At 45.1% G+C, this 17,267-nt stretch overlaps 1 protein-coding gene across 1 annotated transcript in view; it reads left to right on the forward strand.

The window, feature by feature from the left end:
* The window catches only part of SH2D4B (SH2 domain containing 4B), a 123,735-nt gene that overhangs the window by 35,550 nt on the left and 70,918 nt on the right, over positions 1-17,267 (forward strand). The window contains exons 2-4 of the mRNA XM_066348650.1: positions 968-1,127; positions 2,907-3,054; positions 17,052-17,199. Of these exons, the coding sequence (XP_066204747.1) occupies positions 968-1,127; positions 2,907-3,054; positions 17,052-17,199 (456 nt within the window). The remainder of the gene's footprint in view (positions 1-967; positions 1,128-2,906; positions 3,055-17,051; positions 17,200-17,267) is intronic.

A 17,267-nucleotide genomic window follows, 5' to 3' on the forward strand; every position in this document is an offset into this window, starting at 1 on the left:
TACAAACAAGGAAGTCTCTGATACAAAGTCACTTATCCAAGGCATAATTGGATTCCTCATGAGAGTGCACCACCCAGATCATACAATCAGTCAAGGGTGTGGGGAAAAGCTTAGTCCTAAAACCAAACCTTAGGCTACAACGACCTGGCCTGCTTATAGCCTGTCCCCCACACCCAATATAAGTCACAAGCGAGCAAACATATATATCATATTTACAAACTTATTTGACCAACAGGGTCTAACAAGTTTACCCAATGTTTTGCTCCTGTGTAACATGGCTCTCCAGCCATTCAGCCTCCTGAACATCTCTCGACACCCAACCCTCTCAGGCTGTGACACTGAGGTTTCCATTTCAGTGGTCCACCACTTCGGGGATAGATTTCCATTTTAGTCATGGAAATCAATAGAATCTGTTGCAATAGGAAAGCTGAAAAAATCTCAGTGGCTTCATACAGCACAGGCTCAGTTTCTGCTCATGTTGCAGGTGGGTGTGGGTCAGGTAGGCTCAGGGGCCTTGCTGCTTCATCCAGCACCTCCACCATCTCCAGTCCCTCATTTTCAGCCAGTGGACGATGAGGAGGGAAAGGGAGAGGGGAGAGGAGAAGTTTCACTGGCTCCCCACTGCTTCAGCCCAGGAGTGCACAAGTCCCTTCAGAGAGGGCTGCACTGTTACGGACTTTCTCTTTGCCGAAGACGTGAGGGGAGTTTGGCGTCAGACACCCACTCCAGACTTAGACACCTGCTTCAGCAGGCTGAGCTGCTGTGTTGCTCCCAAAACGGAGTGGGAGGGAGAGATGGGTGTGGGCCTATGCTCAGGCCAGTATCTTTCTGGAATCCTCTTTATGATGACAGTGTGCTGCAAAGTGGTTGGCTACCATTGACCAACCTAGGTCATTTCTTACTAAGCAGAACTCAGACCTGACCTGTTTCTTCTTTCCTCCGTGTCCCTCCTGATGTTGTGAAGCAGCAAGTGGCAAGCACATCCGGTGGCTCTTGGGGGCGGATGGCGAGGTCTGGGTCTGGATCATGGGAGAAGGCCCTTGGGACAAGCCCTACGAAGAGATCTCCGAGGAGCTGATTGCAGAGCGGGCGCGACTGCAGGCACAGAGGGAGGCCGAGGAGCTCTGGTGAGGTGCCAGTGGGTGTTGGGTAAGGCCTTGGGGTGGGTCCCAGACAAGGACACTAGGTGGTGGGGAGCAGGAAGGACGGGCCAGGCAGCTGGCTGGCTGTTTTGAACTCTGTTAATATTAGGTGACCAAACCATCAAAGTCTTGCATCAGATATATTTGGTGGGTTCAAATCCTGGCTCCTCCAGTTAGAAGTGAGCTAATATGGCCCTCAATTTTCACATCTGTGATGTGGCTATAGCAACATTCTTTCTATATCTGGGGTGGTCTGGCTTCATCAGAACAAGGCTATGACATGCTTCTGCTTTTCCTCTCACTGAGCTGTTTCCGGGGTAGCAGAGCAGTTTTGATCCGCTTGTTTCTTTCATGGACATTTGAGCCCCAGTGGGATTTGGAGTTAGAGTTCTTTCATAAACAACTTTTAGTATCTTTCGTTAAACTTGGATGCCAACATTTCTCCCCCACTCCAGTATTTAGTGACAGTTTTTTAACTGTGAAATTGTTCACAACAACCCAATGCCTGCCACCAGAGATAGCCACAGTGAGCATTTTGGTAATACAGATGTTCCTTGACTTACGACGGGGTTATGTCCTGGTCACCCATCCTAAATTCAAAATATCAGTAAGTTGATAATGCATTTACTACAGCTAATCCACCTAAAATCACAGCTTAGCCGAGCCTACCTTAAATGTGCTCAGAACACTTACATTAGCTCACAGTTGGGCAAAATCATCTAACACAGTGAGTACACTGTAGAGCAGGGGTCCCCAAACTTCTTACACAGGGGGCCAGTTCACTGTCTCTCAGACCGTTGGAGAGTCGGACTATAAAAAAAACTATGAACAAATCCCTATGCACACTGCACATCTTATTTTAAAGTAAAAAAACAAAACGGGAACAAATACAATATTTAAAATAAAGAACAAGTAAAGTTAAATCAACAAACTGACCAGTATTTCAATGGGAACTATGGGTCTGCTTTTGGCTAATGAGATGGTCAATGTGCTCCTCTTACTGACCACCAATGAAAGAGGTGCCCCTTCTGGAAGTGCGGCGGGGGCCGGATAAATGGCCTCAGGGGGCCGCATGTGGCCTGCGGGCCGTAGTTTGGGGACCCCTGCTGTAGAGTATGGGATGTTGGCCTGTGATCTGGTAGCTGCGGCTCCCTGTCACTGCCTAGCATCACGAGAAAGTATCTTACAGCCTATCAGTAGCCCGGAGAACTAGCAAAGTTTAAGATTCAAGGTCCAGTTTCTACTGAATGTGTTTACCATTGTAAGCCAACAAATCATAAGTCAAACCAGCGTAAGTCGGGGACCGTCTGTGCATGCTTTGTAAACAGCTTTATTCACACCACGATAAATTGATGAATATAATTCCACAACATTATTTAAGATGACTATATAGGATTCTCATTACATGGGAAACCCAACTCTCTGGTCTGGTTGATGTACATGTGGGGTGTTTGCCATTCTTTATGCTTTAAAAATCCTCTGATGAGCATCTTCTACCGATGCCTTTGTGAACTTGAGTGAGAGATGGGATTTTAGAGTCTTTTTTTGCCCCCTGGCTTCCAGAACAATTCTGTTGATTTATGTACATGTATGGAAGCATGCCTGTTTCTCTCCACCTTTGCCAACGTTAGTTTTGTTGACCTTAGACATCTGTCATTCTGATAGGGTAAGAAATACTGCCCATAGTTTTTATTTGAACTTCTATTGTTATGTAGCCCTTTGGCTTCCCACATGTGTTTATACCTACTGCTGTTCTCTTGGAAGGAGACAGAAGGAGGCAGAGATCACCAAGAAGTTCCGAGATGCTCTGGCCAATGAGAAAGCCCGGATCCTGGCGGAGAAGTGGAAAGTGGAAATGGAGGACCGCAAGGCTGCCAAAGTCCTGGAGGAGCGCATCCACGAGGAATTCAGGGTGAGCCAGTGTGGGGGGCATCGCTGCGCTGCCACCTGCTCCAGCTCCCTGGCCGCTGGGGCTGACGCCTGGTTTGGACAAGTCCTTGGCCACTGGTCATCACTGAGTGCATTATGAGAACAGAAAGCTGGCATGTCTGAGCAGGAAGGGAAGAGACATGCCATTAGGTCCCATCCATTTCTTACTGTACAGTTGAGAAAACTGAGGGTCGGACAGGGAAGAGACTTGCCAAGGCCATGTGTAGTTCGGGACAGAGCCAGAATCAGAACACAGGTCTTCTGCCTCCCAAACCAAGATTCCTGAAATGAGTCCTGGAAGGAGCAAAGCCAAGTTTGTGGTCATGTCAACCTGGGATGCAGTTCTGCTACTGCTTACTACTGTGTGACCTTGGGAAATTTGCTGGACTTCTCTGAGCCTTCACTTTCTTGTTTGCAATATTAGGGTAATAACAATGCCCAATTTGAGGTTTTTGGAGGATTCAAAGAAATGAAAAATGCTCATTTCTGACCCTGATTAGGGAGCTGTGGGCAACCTTGCATGCCTACTCATTCTGGGGGAGTTTGGAGCTGGTAAAAGAGGGTTATAGTCCTCTGTTAGAAGCTTAGGTAACCTAAAAATATTTTTTCCTTGCTTTCTATTTTGAGATTTTTCTTTTGCTATAGGAGTAATATATTGGGGGGGGGGGGTTTAGAAAACTCAGAAAATGCATATAAGCAAAGAGAAGATAATCATTCTGAATCACAACAATTATATTATTTTGTGAAGTGTAGATTAATGGCATTTGCACATTAAAAATGTTTAACCTCCCTTTTCCTTATAATGATTAAGCCCCTTAAGATTATTTTTGTTGCAAATATTTTTCTTAGTGCTGTGTTGTTTTTTCTTAATTTTGATTATAATGTTCTTAAATATATGAAAGATTAAAATTTTAACTAGCTAATTGTATCAATCCTTTTTTTTTTCTTTTTCTTTTCCAAGTGGGGGAGGGGATAGAAAGACAGACTCCGCATGCGCCCTGACTGTGATCCACCCTGCAACTCCCATCTGAGGCCATGATCACAACCTAGCTTTTAGCGCCTGAGGCAGAGGCTCCACCACAGAGTCATCCTCAGCGCCCTGGGCAATGTGCTCAAAGCAGTTGAGCCATGGCTGCAGGAGGGGAAGAGAGAGATGGAGAGAGAAGGGGGAGGGGGAGGGGTCGAGAAGCAGATGGTCACTTCTGTGTTCCTGGACCGGGAATTGAATGTGGGACATCTACACACTGGGCTGACGCTCCACCACTGAGCCCACCAGTCAGGGCTATGCCAGTCTTTTTCTGTATTATTTGTTTTCTATCGATACTTAGAAAGCTCTGTGCCACCGCAAGCTTGTAAAATACTAAGGTAAATTGTTTCCTATATCTTTTGTGATATGGTTTCTTTGCATTTGATTTTTCTTCACTTTGGAATGTGGTTTGATATAGGGCTCTAGCTTTATTTTCTTCCGAATGGTGACCAGTTGCCTCCATGTCATATATTATGATATATATTTATCTTCTCTCATTGTACACGCTGACTTGGTTCTTATTCCTTCTGGGTCTCTTCATGGATTTTTCTTCTATATTTATTCCTGAGCCAGATTTACTTATTTAATTCTTGTGGTTTTAAAATAAACTAACATCTGTTACGGTGAGAACCTATCATTCCTCTTCATTTCCAAAATGACCTTGGCTAATCTTATACCCATTTTTTCTATGAGAGATACATTTGAATTACTATTCGTCTCCCTGCAACAACAACAAAAAACTGCATTGGCCTTACTGTTATATTTGTGGAGGGTGACATTTTAAATTCTTGACTCTTCTTGGTCAGGAGTGTGGTATGTTCTTCTGCCATTCAAAGCTTCTTTTTGTTTTAATGACTATTTGTTTTTATTAATACCTGTAAATGCATTGGCCATCTAACCCAGACATCCACAGTATGCTACGTGCTTCAAGTTCACTTGTCAACGTCTATTTTTTGGACTTCGGTAAAATTTACTGTGTTATTTAAGTATGTCACATTTCTTTTTTAGTTAAACCTTAGGTTTCATATTTTTTTTATTGCTATTGTAAATGAGATTGTTCTCATTACCTTAAAACCTATTGTAATTGATAGTTATAGATTTATATTGTTATCTAATTTTAATAATTTAATTTTCCCTTGAGTTAAATTTTTTTATTTTTTTTATTTTTCCAAAGCTAGAAACGGGGAGAGACAGTCAGACAGACTCCCGCATGCGCCCGACCGGGATCCACCCGGCACGCCCACCAGGGGGCGACGCTCTGCCCACCAGGGGGCGATGCTCTGCCCCTCCGGGGCGTCGCCATGTTGCGACCAGAGCCACTCTAGCACCTGGGGCAGAGGCCAAGGAGCCATCCCCAGCGCCCGGGCCATCTTTGCTCCAATGGAGCCTTGGCTGCAGGAGGGGAAGAGAGAGACAGAGAGGAAGGAGAGGGGGAGGGGTGGAGAAGCAGATGGGCACTTCTCCTGTGTGCCCTGGCCGGGAATCGAACCCGGGACTTCTGCACGCCAGGCTGACACTGTACCACTGAGCCAACAGGCCAGGGCCGAGTTAAATTTTTAAGATTTTCTTGAGTTTTTAAGTGAAGTAATATTTACTCTCAAAACATTTTATTTAAAAAATTTCAAACTTGCAGAAAGGTTGAAAGAAAAAGAAAATGAATACTCACATATTCCCCAATTAAACTCACCAGTTATTAATATTTTGACACATTTGCATTCTCTTTCTCTTTGTGCATATACATGCATGCCCACGCATGTGTGCGTGCACACACACACACACACACACAATACTAGTGACCCTTCAGGAACTTAGGTTTGACCTGCTTGGGTCCACTTATATGTGCATTTTTTCAATAAGTACTGTAACTGTATTTTCTCTTTCTTAGGATTTTCTTCCTAATATTTGCTTTTCTGTATCTTACTTTATTATAAGAATATAGTGCATAATACATGCATCATAAAATATATGTTAATTGTTTATGTTGAGGCATCCAGGCAACAGTAAGCTATTAATAACTAAGTTTTTGGGTAGTCTAAGTGATATGAGAATTTTCAACCGTGCAGCCATTAGTACCCCAACCCCCACGTTGGTCAAGAGTCAACTGTATATGTGTATACATATATTTGTGTATACACACACATATGCATATATACACTTTGTTACTGCTGTTGTTTGCTGAACAGTTAGAAAGGAAGTTGCAGACATCATACTCTTTAACTTGGGTTAGCAGTCTATATTCTGTAAAGAGCCAAATGGTAAATATTTTAGACTTTTTGAACTATATTTTCTCTCTCACAACTACTGAACCAGGCCACTGAGGCACAAAGCAGCCACAGACACATGTAAACAAACAGGTGTGGACTTTATTTATTTATTTTTTTTATAATAATTTTATTTTTTTAATGGGGTGACATCAATAAATCAGGATACATATATTCAAAGATAACATATCCAGGTTATCTTGTCGTTCAATTATGTTGCATACCCATCACCCAAAGTCAGATTGTCCTCTGTCACCTTCTATCTTGTTTTCTTTGTGCCCCACCCCCTCCCCCTTTCCCTCTCCCATTCCCCCCTCCCCCCCGTAACCACCACACTCTTATCAATGTCTCTTAGTTTCACTTTTATGTCCCACCTACGTATGGAATAATGCAGTTCCTGGTTTTTTCTGATTTACTTATTTCGCTTCGTATCATGTTATCAAGATCCCACCATTTTGCTATAAATGTTCCAATGTCATCATTTCTTATGGCTGAGTAGTATTTCATAGTGTATATGTGTCACATCTTCTTTATCCAGTCATCTATTGACGGGATTTTTGGTTGTTTCCATGTCCTGGCCACTGTGAACAATGCTGCAATAAACATGGGGCTGCATGTGGTGGACTTTATTTTAAATAACGGATTGAATCCAGGTTTGGCTCGGGAGCCTTAGTTTGTTTACTCCTGATGAAACCCTCAGTCCTTCAGTGGCACCCCCAGTATAAAGACGTCTCGCTGCAGAGTCACAATAATCATGATCACACCTGCTGCAATTAACAATAACTCCACATCAGTATCTAAAATCCAATCCATGCTGGAGCGATGTTTAGTTTATACTGTTTGATTTTGCATATGATTACTTAAGTCCGAAGGAAACCAGTACTTTTTATATCTCTGTAACGTTGAGAGTCACCAGTTCCAATCTCTGGCCTCTCTCTTCCCTAAAAGAGAGGGCTGAGCCTCAGAGGCTGTTAGGGAGACTCAGTGGTGCATGAGTCAACTCACAGGAGACTAAGGAGGGATTGAGTCCCCAGCAGAGAGTTTTGTGGTTGATGGTCTCCTGCAGAACATCAGTATTGAAGGAAGATAAATTGTGAGCATTCTGTGTTAGGGTCACTGAGGATTTATAAAGTCAGGCATTCAGGTTCACTGAGGGACCTGAACGGAAGCTTTTGGTGTTATTTCCAAAGAAGGTTATGGCCATTCTGTGTTTGTTTTTTGTTTTAAAAACTAATGTGCTAAATGCAAGTGCCCAAACTTTAATGCACACAGTTACTCTGACTTGTCGCAGCTGCACTTTGGGGAGCCTCAGAAATGTGAGCGGTGTCTCAGGGCTCCGCAGGGGCTGACAGGTGGCAGGGCGTCCCTGGCAGAAGGTCAGGTCAGTGCTCGAGCTGCATGGTCCAGGTTTAGGAGCAGGGATGCTTCCTGCCAGAGCCATCTGTAAAGGAGCTTCCCTGCACAGTGATGAGCTCCTCATCCCAGGAAATGGTTAAGTGGAGGCTGAAACAGCATCTGAAAAGCTTTCTGTGGCGGATTAAACACACTGGAAGCAAATTCTGTGCCACTCCTCCTCCAGGCAGTGGGGTCTCTGCAGGCTCTTGCGCCCTCTGCCTGGTGTCTGGCTTTGATCTGTAGGATGCACTTTGATCTGTGAAAACAGCTCTGTAACTTCTAAGGGTTGGCTGTAAGAAATTTGCAGCTTCCACTTCGGTCCCTTTGGCCATGTTCACTTTGGGAAGCGACCTGTAAGAGCCCTTCCACCTGAGATTACCATGCTGTGAAGAAACCGAGCAAGCCAGAGAGGAGGGGCTGTGGGGGCACTGGACGGGGGCGAAGCGTTCTTGGTTCTTCCAGGGAATGAATGACCTAAACCAAGTGATTGACCTCAGCGGGCACCATGTGCAGCAGAAGGGCCACCCAGCTAAACCCTGCTCAAATTATTATTATTTTTTAATTTAAAAAATAATTATTGATTTTAGAGTGAGAGAGAGGAAGGGGGGACAGAGAGAGAGAGAGAGAGAGAGAGAGAGAGAGAGAAACATCCTGTATGTGCCCTGACTGGGGATCTAACCCGCAACCTTGGTGTTTTGGGATGATGCTCTAACCAACTGAGCTACTGGGTTGGGGCCCTGCTGAAATTATTCACCTACAGAGTAACAAGTAAATCAGATGGCTGTTGTTCTGAAGCACTCACTTTTCTGGTATTTATTAATCAGCAGTAGACACGTGAGACAGCTGTGCAAAAGGAATTTATGCGTCAGCTTAGAGATTGGCTTGGATCATTTTTAATGTCTTCCAACACCAAGATTCTAACAGAATGTGAATCTTGTGTGTAGCAACACCACTTATTTAATTTAATTTTTCCCCTCAGAACCTAAGTGCAGGTTGTCTGGGGTGGTGGTGGTGGTAGCAATCAAGTCCCTACATTCGGAAGGCTTACAGGGGCCAGAGGAGAGAGGGACAGCTCTGTGAGCAACCCCTAGCCCCAGCCATGCCTGGGGGACCACAGCTGAGGGCAGAGGGGCACCTTCCGGACTCTAGGTGCAGCGAAGACAGGAAATGGAAGGAGACATGTGGAACGATGAACGTTCTGCTGCGGGGAGAGAAAAAAGCACAGGATGGCTGGATCCAGACATAAACCTCCAAAGGCTGGCTGTGGAGCGCTTGGATGCTAAGTCAGGAGTGGACTGTTCTCTGCACACAGAGCAAAGCTGTGAGCATCTTGATACAAAAAAGGACACGGTCAGATTAAGTTTTATGAGACCAATTGGTGGCGGTGGTGTGATTCACATAATGAAAACTTAGGTGGAAGGCCAGGACAGTCAGGAGATTTTTGCTGTGGTCAAGGTGGGAAAAGATGAGTCTCTGACTATGGAGGGAGATAGAAGGGGATGGACATGGAGAAATGGTGGTGGTGAAATCAACTAGGTTTGACATCAGTTAAATGCTGGGATGACGGAAAGCAAAGGGCAAATGTGTTAGAGCCACAGGCTGTGGGATGGGTGCACGGAGCCCCTCCCCTGTCATGGGGAGCAGACTTGGAGGAAAGAGAATGTGCTTGACTGGATATGCTGAGGTCTCACCGCCCAGCAGAGGGCGCCAGCTGGTGGGGGGAGGAGAAGAGAGAAGCTGGATGCTCAGCCGGTAGGAGAGGGAGGTTGGCTGGGCAGCCTGTGCTGAGGATGTAGGCAGGTTCTGTCTATTTTTCTGGTCATAAGAAAGATAACAGTGAAAATTCCTTTTAGAAAGTGGAGGCGGAAATCCAAGAATCTTGTGTTGGGTTAAAGAGGGAACTTCAATATAGAAGATACAGACAACTGGAAACCTGCTTTTAAATGTCATTCTGTTGTGGATGGTGCCATTTGAATGCAATTCACATGCCTATGAAAGTGTTCCTTTAGAACAAAAGAGATCATGAGGCCAGATAAAATTTGCATTTTATTTTTCTGCTTTTTTAACTCATGAGACTGCTCTTAAGATGCTTCTTCCTCTGCTTAAGACCACAGAGCACAGACAGCAATGGCCCTGCTTTCTCCCTCTGCCTCTGGTCCTGTGACTTCCTTCCATACCTCCCAGCCTACCCCCCTTCTGCCACTTCCACTTTCCCTCAGAAGCAGCAGACACAGTTAATCCAGTTTTCATGTTGTCCTTTGATTTTTCTCCATTTTTCATGTGAGAGGAGGGGAGATAGTGAAACAGACTCCTGCAAGCATCCCAACCGGGATCCACCCAGCAACCCCTGTCTTGGGCCAATGCTAAAATCAATGGAGCTATTTTTAGTGCCTGAGGCTGACACTCAGACCAACCGAGCTATCCTCAGGGCCTGGGCCAATGCTCAAACCAGTCGAGCCACTGGCTGCAGGAGGGGAAGAAGGAGAGAAAGGAGAGAGGAGGGGCAGAGAGCAGATGGTTGCTTCTCTTGTGTGCCCTGACTTGGAATCGAACCCAGGATGTCCATATGCCAGGCCAATGCTCTATTTACTGAGCCAACCTGCCAGGACTCCATTTTCTATTCAAAGCCATTCTCTATTTTTCTTTTTTTTTCCTTTAAGGTTGGAGTTCATTTTGGCCACTTAATGACACCTTCCAAAGCTATAGAAACTACCTCTGCCTTGTTCCTAATAATATCACAAGGGGTTAGAAAATTTTTTACTTTTTGATTTTTCTCCTGAAAATCATAGTCTTTATCTGAGTTTCTCATGAATGAGGCTGGCATCAATGAGACAACATGATGTGGTTTACTCTGTTCCCATCATGGAGCATCACAAAGTCCCATCTTACCTTCATCTGTTGATTATTCATTCACTCTTCTGGTCATCGTTTAGGGAGTACCTACTATCTTCTAGGCCCTGCCGGGACTGGAGCTGCAGGAATAAGTGGCACAGGGCTGGCCCTGCCTTTGTGGAGTGTGTTACCTCACAAAGCACAGTGGTATTATTGGGGCCATGCTAACAACAGAAACCACTGTACTTTCCATAAAAGGCATCTGTCTTGGAGATATTTCTCATTGGGGTGAGGCAAACGGGCCCTGTGGGCTCCTGTGGTGTGCTGTTACTGATGGGTTATCAGGAGAAGGAGGATTGAATAAGCTGGATAGTTCAGAGGGCCTTTCTTTGCCAGAAAAAGGCAATTGATTCCTAAGGTAGAAGGGGGAGTGTTCGCATATCTGCCTTTTGGCTGCATTGGCCTTTGGCTGCTGCACATAAGAAAGATGGACCTTTCTTCAGTGATCACAGATGGCCAAAGGATTCTGATTGTTGCAACAAAGATGAGAGTTTTCCGTAATTTAACCTGTGAGGGTTGAGCACTGTAGCAGGACCATGGAGAGTGAGAGACAATGCTCTTTATTTATAGTCGCAAAATATTTTCTTTTGTCATCCTTGTGAAGAGCTTGCTTTTGTCACATAAGTGGCCAGTCATTTTCCTTTGAGATGGAGGTTGCTGCAGGCTTCTGGCCCCCTGAGTGTTGTAGCTCTCAGGGAACAATGGCACTGCCAATTATGCATTTGTTTATACATTTATTTGGGGGTGATCCCCCCACCTTTATCAATGTTTGATTGACAAATAAAAATTGTATATATTTAAGGTGTATGTTGTGTTCTGATATGTGTATATACTATGAAATGATGACATCAGTCAAGCTAATTAACATATCCATCACCTCACCTACTTACCTTTTTTTCTGAGTGGGTGGTTAGAACACTTATGATTTACTCTCTTAACAAATTTCAAGTATACAATACAGAATTAACTACAGTCACCATGCTGTACATTAGAGCTCCAGAATTTATTCCTCCGACATAACTGAAACTTTGTACCCTTTCACCAAACATAGCCTACGTGTCTGCTGACTGATGAATGGATAAAGAAAGTATGGTATATGTACACACAATGGAATATTAATCAGTCTTAAAAGGGAGGAAATCCTGCCATTTGCACCCACACAGATGGACTGTGAGGTCACTATGCTCAATGAAATAAGCCAGACACAGAAAGACAAATAGTGCATGATCTCACTTCAGTCTAAAAAAGTTGAATTTTTAGAGGCAGAGGGTAGAACGGCGGTTGCCAGGGGTGGGGGGGTGGGGGGTTGGGGCAACAGGTGCTGTCAATTAACTTGCTGCTTTATATTAGCCCCAGGTGTTTGGAATGGGAATATTGCATTGTAATTTGAGGTGAGTGGTCAAATGCCATTTAACCACTTTCCTATGGGGTGTTCTCCTTATTATGGGCTGAATTATGTCCCCCTACAATATATATGTTGAAGTCTTAACCCCTAGTATCTCAGAAGGTAAGCATATTTGAAGATAAGGTCTTTAAAGAGAGATAATTAAATGAAGTCTTTAGGGTGGGCCCTAATTAATTATCACTGGTGTCCTTACAAGAAGAGGAGATTTGGATACAGACATGTGTGAACACAAAGGAAAGACTATGTGAAGAAACAAGCCAAGGAAAGAGGCCTCCAAATGAAACCAACCCTGCCGACACCTTGATCTTGGCTTCTGTCTTCCGGAGCTGAGAGACAGTGAAGGTCTGATGTGTAAGCCCCCTGGTTTATGGTACTTTGTTTTGGCAGCTTCATTTCTACCCTCCTTGTTTGTACAAGGGAGTGGGACCAGAGCGTTGCAGCCTCTCCGGCCCTGACAGGCCTGGACTGGCCTGTCCCTGAGATCTGTCCCTGCCCGGAAGGCCCCGTGGGCAGGCGACGGGTCTGCAGTGCCTGGGGGGAAGCTGTCTCGGTTGGTGCCCTGGGTGTTGAGTGAGACAGTGACTGCAGTCTGAGATTAGGGAGCCCCAGAGGAGGAAGGGAAACCCACTGTGTGAACTGTGCAGTTCTGTGCCAGTGTGCAGGGAGGTTGTTGTACCATTGAGCTGCTAGTGATCAGTGAAGGGGAAATACAGCGTCAGAGTAAAACTCAACTTATTCTGCTTTGGAGTCAGACTGACTCTGGTTCCAATTTTGCATTAGTCATTAACCCTCTGTCCTAGTACTTTCCGTCTTAAAACCAGATAACTCACCCCATTTCTATCTTAACCCCACATTTCCTGCCCCTCCCCCTGCCACTTCCTGTTTCTGCCCCTTTTTACAGGAAATGTCAAAAGGGTTGTCACTTTTCCTCTCCACCCTTGCTGCCTGGACATGGCTCCTCTTCTGTTAGGGCTGCTTGTCAAGCTCTGCCACCACATCCTGTGGCCTCGTCCCTAGGTCCCTTGTGGCGGCTTCTCTGTCCTTATCTTTTATGGTGTCTCAGCAGCCTGCAGCTCAATTTACTCCCTTTTACTGGAAACTCTTCTCTTGGCTTCCCCTACGGACATTGCCTTTCTGGGTTTTTATCTTATGTCTTGGCCTCCTTCTCAAGCTCCTTTCCTGACTTCAACTCTCTTCCTCAAGTTTTAAATGAAGGGGTATCCCAAGCCAATTTGGGTGTCTTCTTTTGATCTGCGTTCTTGCTCTTTGTGACTACATGAAGTCTCATGGCTGAGAGGGGTCATCCTATGCAGGTAACTTCTCAGTCAGTGTCTTCAGCTTGAACTTGACTTGAGCCCCAGGCTCACACATCCCACTGCCTCTTAGAATCCGATGGCATCGCAAATGCATCACAAATAGAATTTTGACCTTTTCCCCTTCGGCCACAGAGGAGAATTTTATACTCAAATGTGCCAAACCCATTTGCAGTTGTGGGGCCAGTGCACCTGTGGATCCCTCTGCCTGGAAATATCTCCTTCCTGCACTTCATTTATCGGCCTCCTTCTTATTGTTCAGGGCTCAGATCAGGTCACCCCTTCTGAGAGGGCTTCTGGTCATGCAGCCTGCAGTGGCTGCCTAAATTCACCCTGTCATTTACCCTGTCTTAATTCTCTGCCCATGCAGCTTCCATCCTCCCTCTGACCAGAAGGAGATGGGATTGGAAGGGAAAGGTCTTGGGCTTAGTGCTTCAGCCGAGGAGAGAGAGCTGGGGAAGGGCAGCTTGGAATCCGGAGGGTGAATTCAAGTCTGGACTCTGAACAGGAGAGTGCAGCCAGGGTTGCCCTTAGGGTGGACTGGTCAGCAAATATTTTATTTTTGTGGTGTCTTTTACTATAACAAATGAACAATTTGAGCCACATAAAACCAGCTTGTTGGCTCCATTCTGGTGACTCAATCTTAAACGATCCTGCGATGAAAGTGCTGTGCTGGCCAGGAGGTTTTATTTGCTTGCCAGGCTCTCCTTCTGGAACCATGGCCGGGCCACTGGGCCCCAGGCTGACTCCATAAATATGAGTCCCGGCTCCTGGGGGCATTTGGTTAACCCCTTACCTGTGGTAGAAAGTCAGTGAGTACCCTGAAGGGGAGAAACAGGGACTGGGGCTCATGCAGGACATGGTCTGGCAGGAACACTTGCCTGTATAGACTTGTTGCCCTTGCCAATCCTAGCAGAACTCTTTCAGGCCATTCCTGGGGGACTTGGGAGAAAATTTGCAAAGAAGGCACTTCAAAGCATGGTGTTTCCATGAAGAGGTCCTGCTTGCTTGGGTCTGAGGACTGTCTTGCCCTCAACCTGCCTCCACCACAGACTCCCAGAATGCTGGTGGTTGGACACTACCGAGAAAGGAAAGAGGAAAAGACACTGAGTGATATCCAAGAGAGGACCCCTAGCTGTTTACACTTGAAGGTTTCTCAGTGAAATGGCTGGTTCTTCATCCAGTCATCCTAGAGTGAAGGCCACCATGCAAGGAAGCCCTGTCCATACACTCTGAGTCTCCCTTCAGATACTTCCTTTCTCGCTTGAATATAAACAGTCAGGGGCCATCAGATGTCTGAGAGAAGCCTCCAACATGAATGACAGACACCAAATAAAACAAAACAAAAAACAACAAAAAAGAGGAAAAAAGCTCTAAAACCCTTTGAGATGAGCTACTGCATTCATGAACAAGCACAGGGGGCAATGAAGCCAAAAGGAACAACCCAAGAATAAGAAAGAGACCTTGGGAATTACAAATGTGAGAGCTGAAATAAAAAATTCAGTAGAAGATTTGGAAGATAAAGTCAGTGCAATAACCAGGAAATAAACCAAAAATAAAAGAACTGGAAAAAAGAGAGACCTGATAAGGCACTGAGAGGATCAACTCAAGAAGTGAGCTTTTCAACAAAGAGGATTTCTAGAAAATAAAGAGAGAAACGAGAGGAAAAGAACTTGTCAGAGAAGTCCAAGATGTGTTAGGCGAGAAGGACCTGAGATTCCACAGTGAAAGCACCTTGAGTGCCCCATAGAATCAAAGAAAGAAAATCCAAACCAAGTTCAGAATATCAGTGATTTAGAAAAAAATTATTGCCTTATGCAGAAGAATAAGAATACCAATGCCAGTCCTGGATACAGAAGATAAAATAGATACAATCTTCCAAATTCTGCAGGAAATGATTATTAGACTCTATGAGCTCATCTCCATGAGCAGTTATATGTGAGGATAGCATAGAGATGTTTCCAGGCCAGACTCAGAAAGGGTCTTTTTGTGCATCTGTACCTGAGGAACACTCTAAGCTATGTTGCTGCGACCTGAAGAAGTGGCAAAAAAATAAATAAATAAAATAAATAAATAAATAAATAAATAAACAAAATCACAGAACAAAGAAACAAGGGCTTCAACTCAGGGAAGGCTAAGAGGTGAGCCCAGTGGATGGGGGGGGGCAGGCAGCTAGACAGCAACCAGCTGAAAGTGGAGAAGGTAAGATGGTACCTGGGGGTGGGGGTGTTCCTCAGGAAAAGTTAATATCCAACTTCAAGCAAAAACAATGATTAACTCAGGACAAAGCAAGAAAAATATTTGAAAGAAAAAAAACCCTACTTTATTACCATATTTTATTGAATTTAAGGTTCCATTAATGTCCCTGGCTGGTTGGCTCAGTGGTAGAGTATCGGCCCGGTGTGTGAATGCCCTGGGTTTGATTTCTGGTCAGGGCACACAGGAGAAGCAATCATTTGCTTCTCCACCCCTCCCCCTTCTCTTTCTCTCTCTCTTCTCCTTCCGCAGCTATGGCTTGATTGGTTTGAGCACCATTGGCCCCAGGTGCTGAGGATAGCTTCATGGAGCTCCGCCCAGACACTAAAAATAGCCTGGTTGTGAGCGTGGCCCAAGATGGGCAGAGCATCGGCCCCAGGTGGGGGTTGCCGGGTGGATATCCCATTAATGGCGCATGTGGTGTCTGTCTGTCTATCTCTCCTCACTTGGGGGAGGTGCCATTGATTGTAAAGTGTATCATTATTTTAAGAAAAAAGATTAAAAAAACTTGTTGCCTATTGAAAAGGCAAATTTTCAGTTGTGAGACATGCTGCTATTTCAGAGATGTATCTTAGATAGTTAAAAAATGTACTTCTTAGAATTGATGGCTGTATCACCTTACTGGACTTTGCACTGCTGACTGATTTAACCGCATTGTGATATAAACTTATCATACAGAAGAGGAGAGGAAAAGTATGGATGTGTACTTGTCTGGGAAATGTAAGTGCTAAGTACTCATGTACAGGCAGAAAGGCAATAGTTAATGTCTAGAATTAATAAATCAGCAGCATTATTCAGACATAGATGTAACCCCATGAAGGAACAGCTAAAATAAATGAAAATGGTGGTCTTTGGGCACAAACGAGGGTGTGATGAGTTGAAATGAAGTGGTTTGGAGAATCACTGTTTTCATAACAAGTTCTGGGCTTATAATGCATGTTTAACATGTGCATGTCACTGATATAAACGAGCGTGGAGGAAAATACACATGCATGATCTTTTGGAGCTTAAAAGTGGGACAAAAGTTGGAGATTTGGGGCCACAAACCTGCTCTTTAAAATATCTTATCTGGATGTAAGGTTAAGATGTGATCATATCCTGCTTAATTCACCTCTCAGAAGACCAGGAGCCCCCACTTCTTCCCCTAGAATGGAAGTGTGGCCAAGGATGGCCCAGTGTCCTCTTATCTCTGCAGAGAGCTTGAATTTACAAATTGTTCTCTGAGTCTCACGCACTGGATCCTTCCCCCAGCTGTATCAAGTGTGAATGGCTATGTCAAGTGTGCAGGCACTGAGACGGTGGCCACCGCTGGTTCGCCGCACCCACCACAGCCGCTCTCTTCCCTGTTGTAGAGCTGCAGCAGCACTTCTCCGCCCTCAGATAGTGTCACTGGCACCTAATGACGTTTATTCTGTTCCCCCGCTATTTTAGAAGAAGGAGGAGGAGGAGAGGAAGCGAGGAGAAGAGCAGATCCGCCTGCGGGAGGAACAGAGGGCGAAGGAACTCTACTGGACCCTGAAGCAGGCCCAGCTGCAGAGCCACGGCAGCGAGAAGGAGGAGCGGGAGTGGGAAGAGCAGTGTGAGTACAGCCTGTCCTCCAGCTGGAGGCCTGCCTGTCTCCCCACCCGCTCTCCTCGCACTTGTTTA

The sequence above is a fragment of the Saccopteryx leptura genome, chromosome 9 (genome assembly GCF_036850995.1).
Source record: "Saccopteryx leptura isolate mSacLep1 chromosome 9, mSacLep1_pri_phased_curated, whole genome shotgun sequence".
Lineage (NCBI taxonomy): Eukaryota > Metazoa > Chordata > Mammalia > Chiroptera > Emballonuridae > Saccopteryx > Saccopteryx leptura.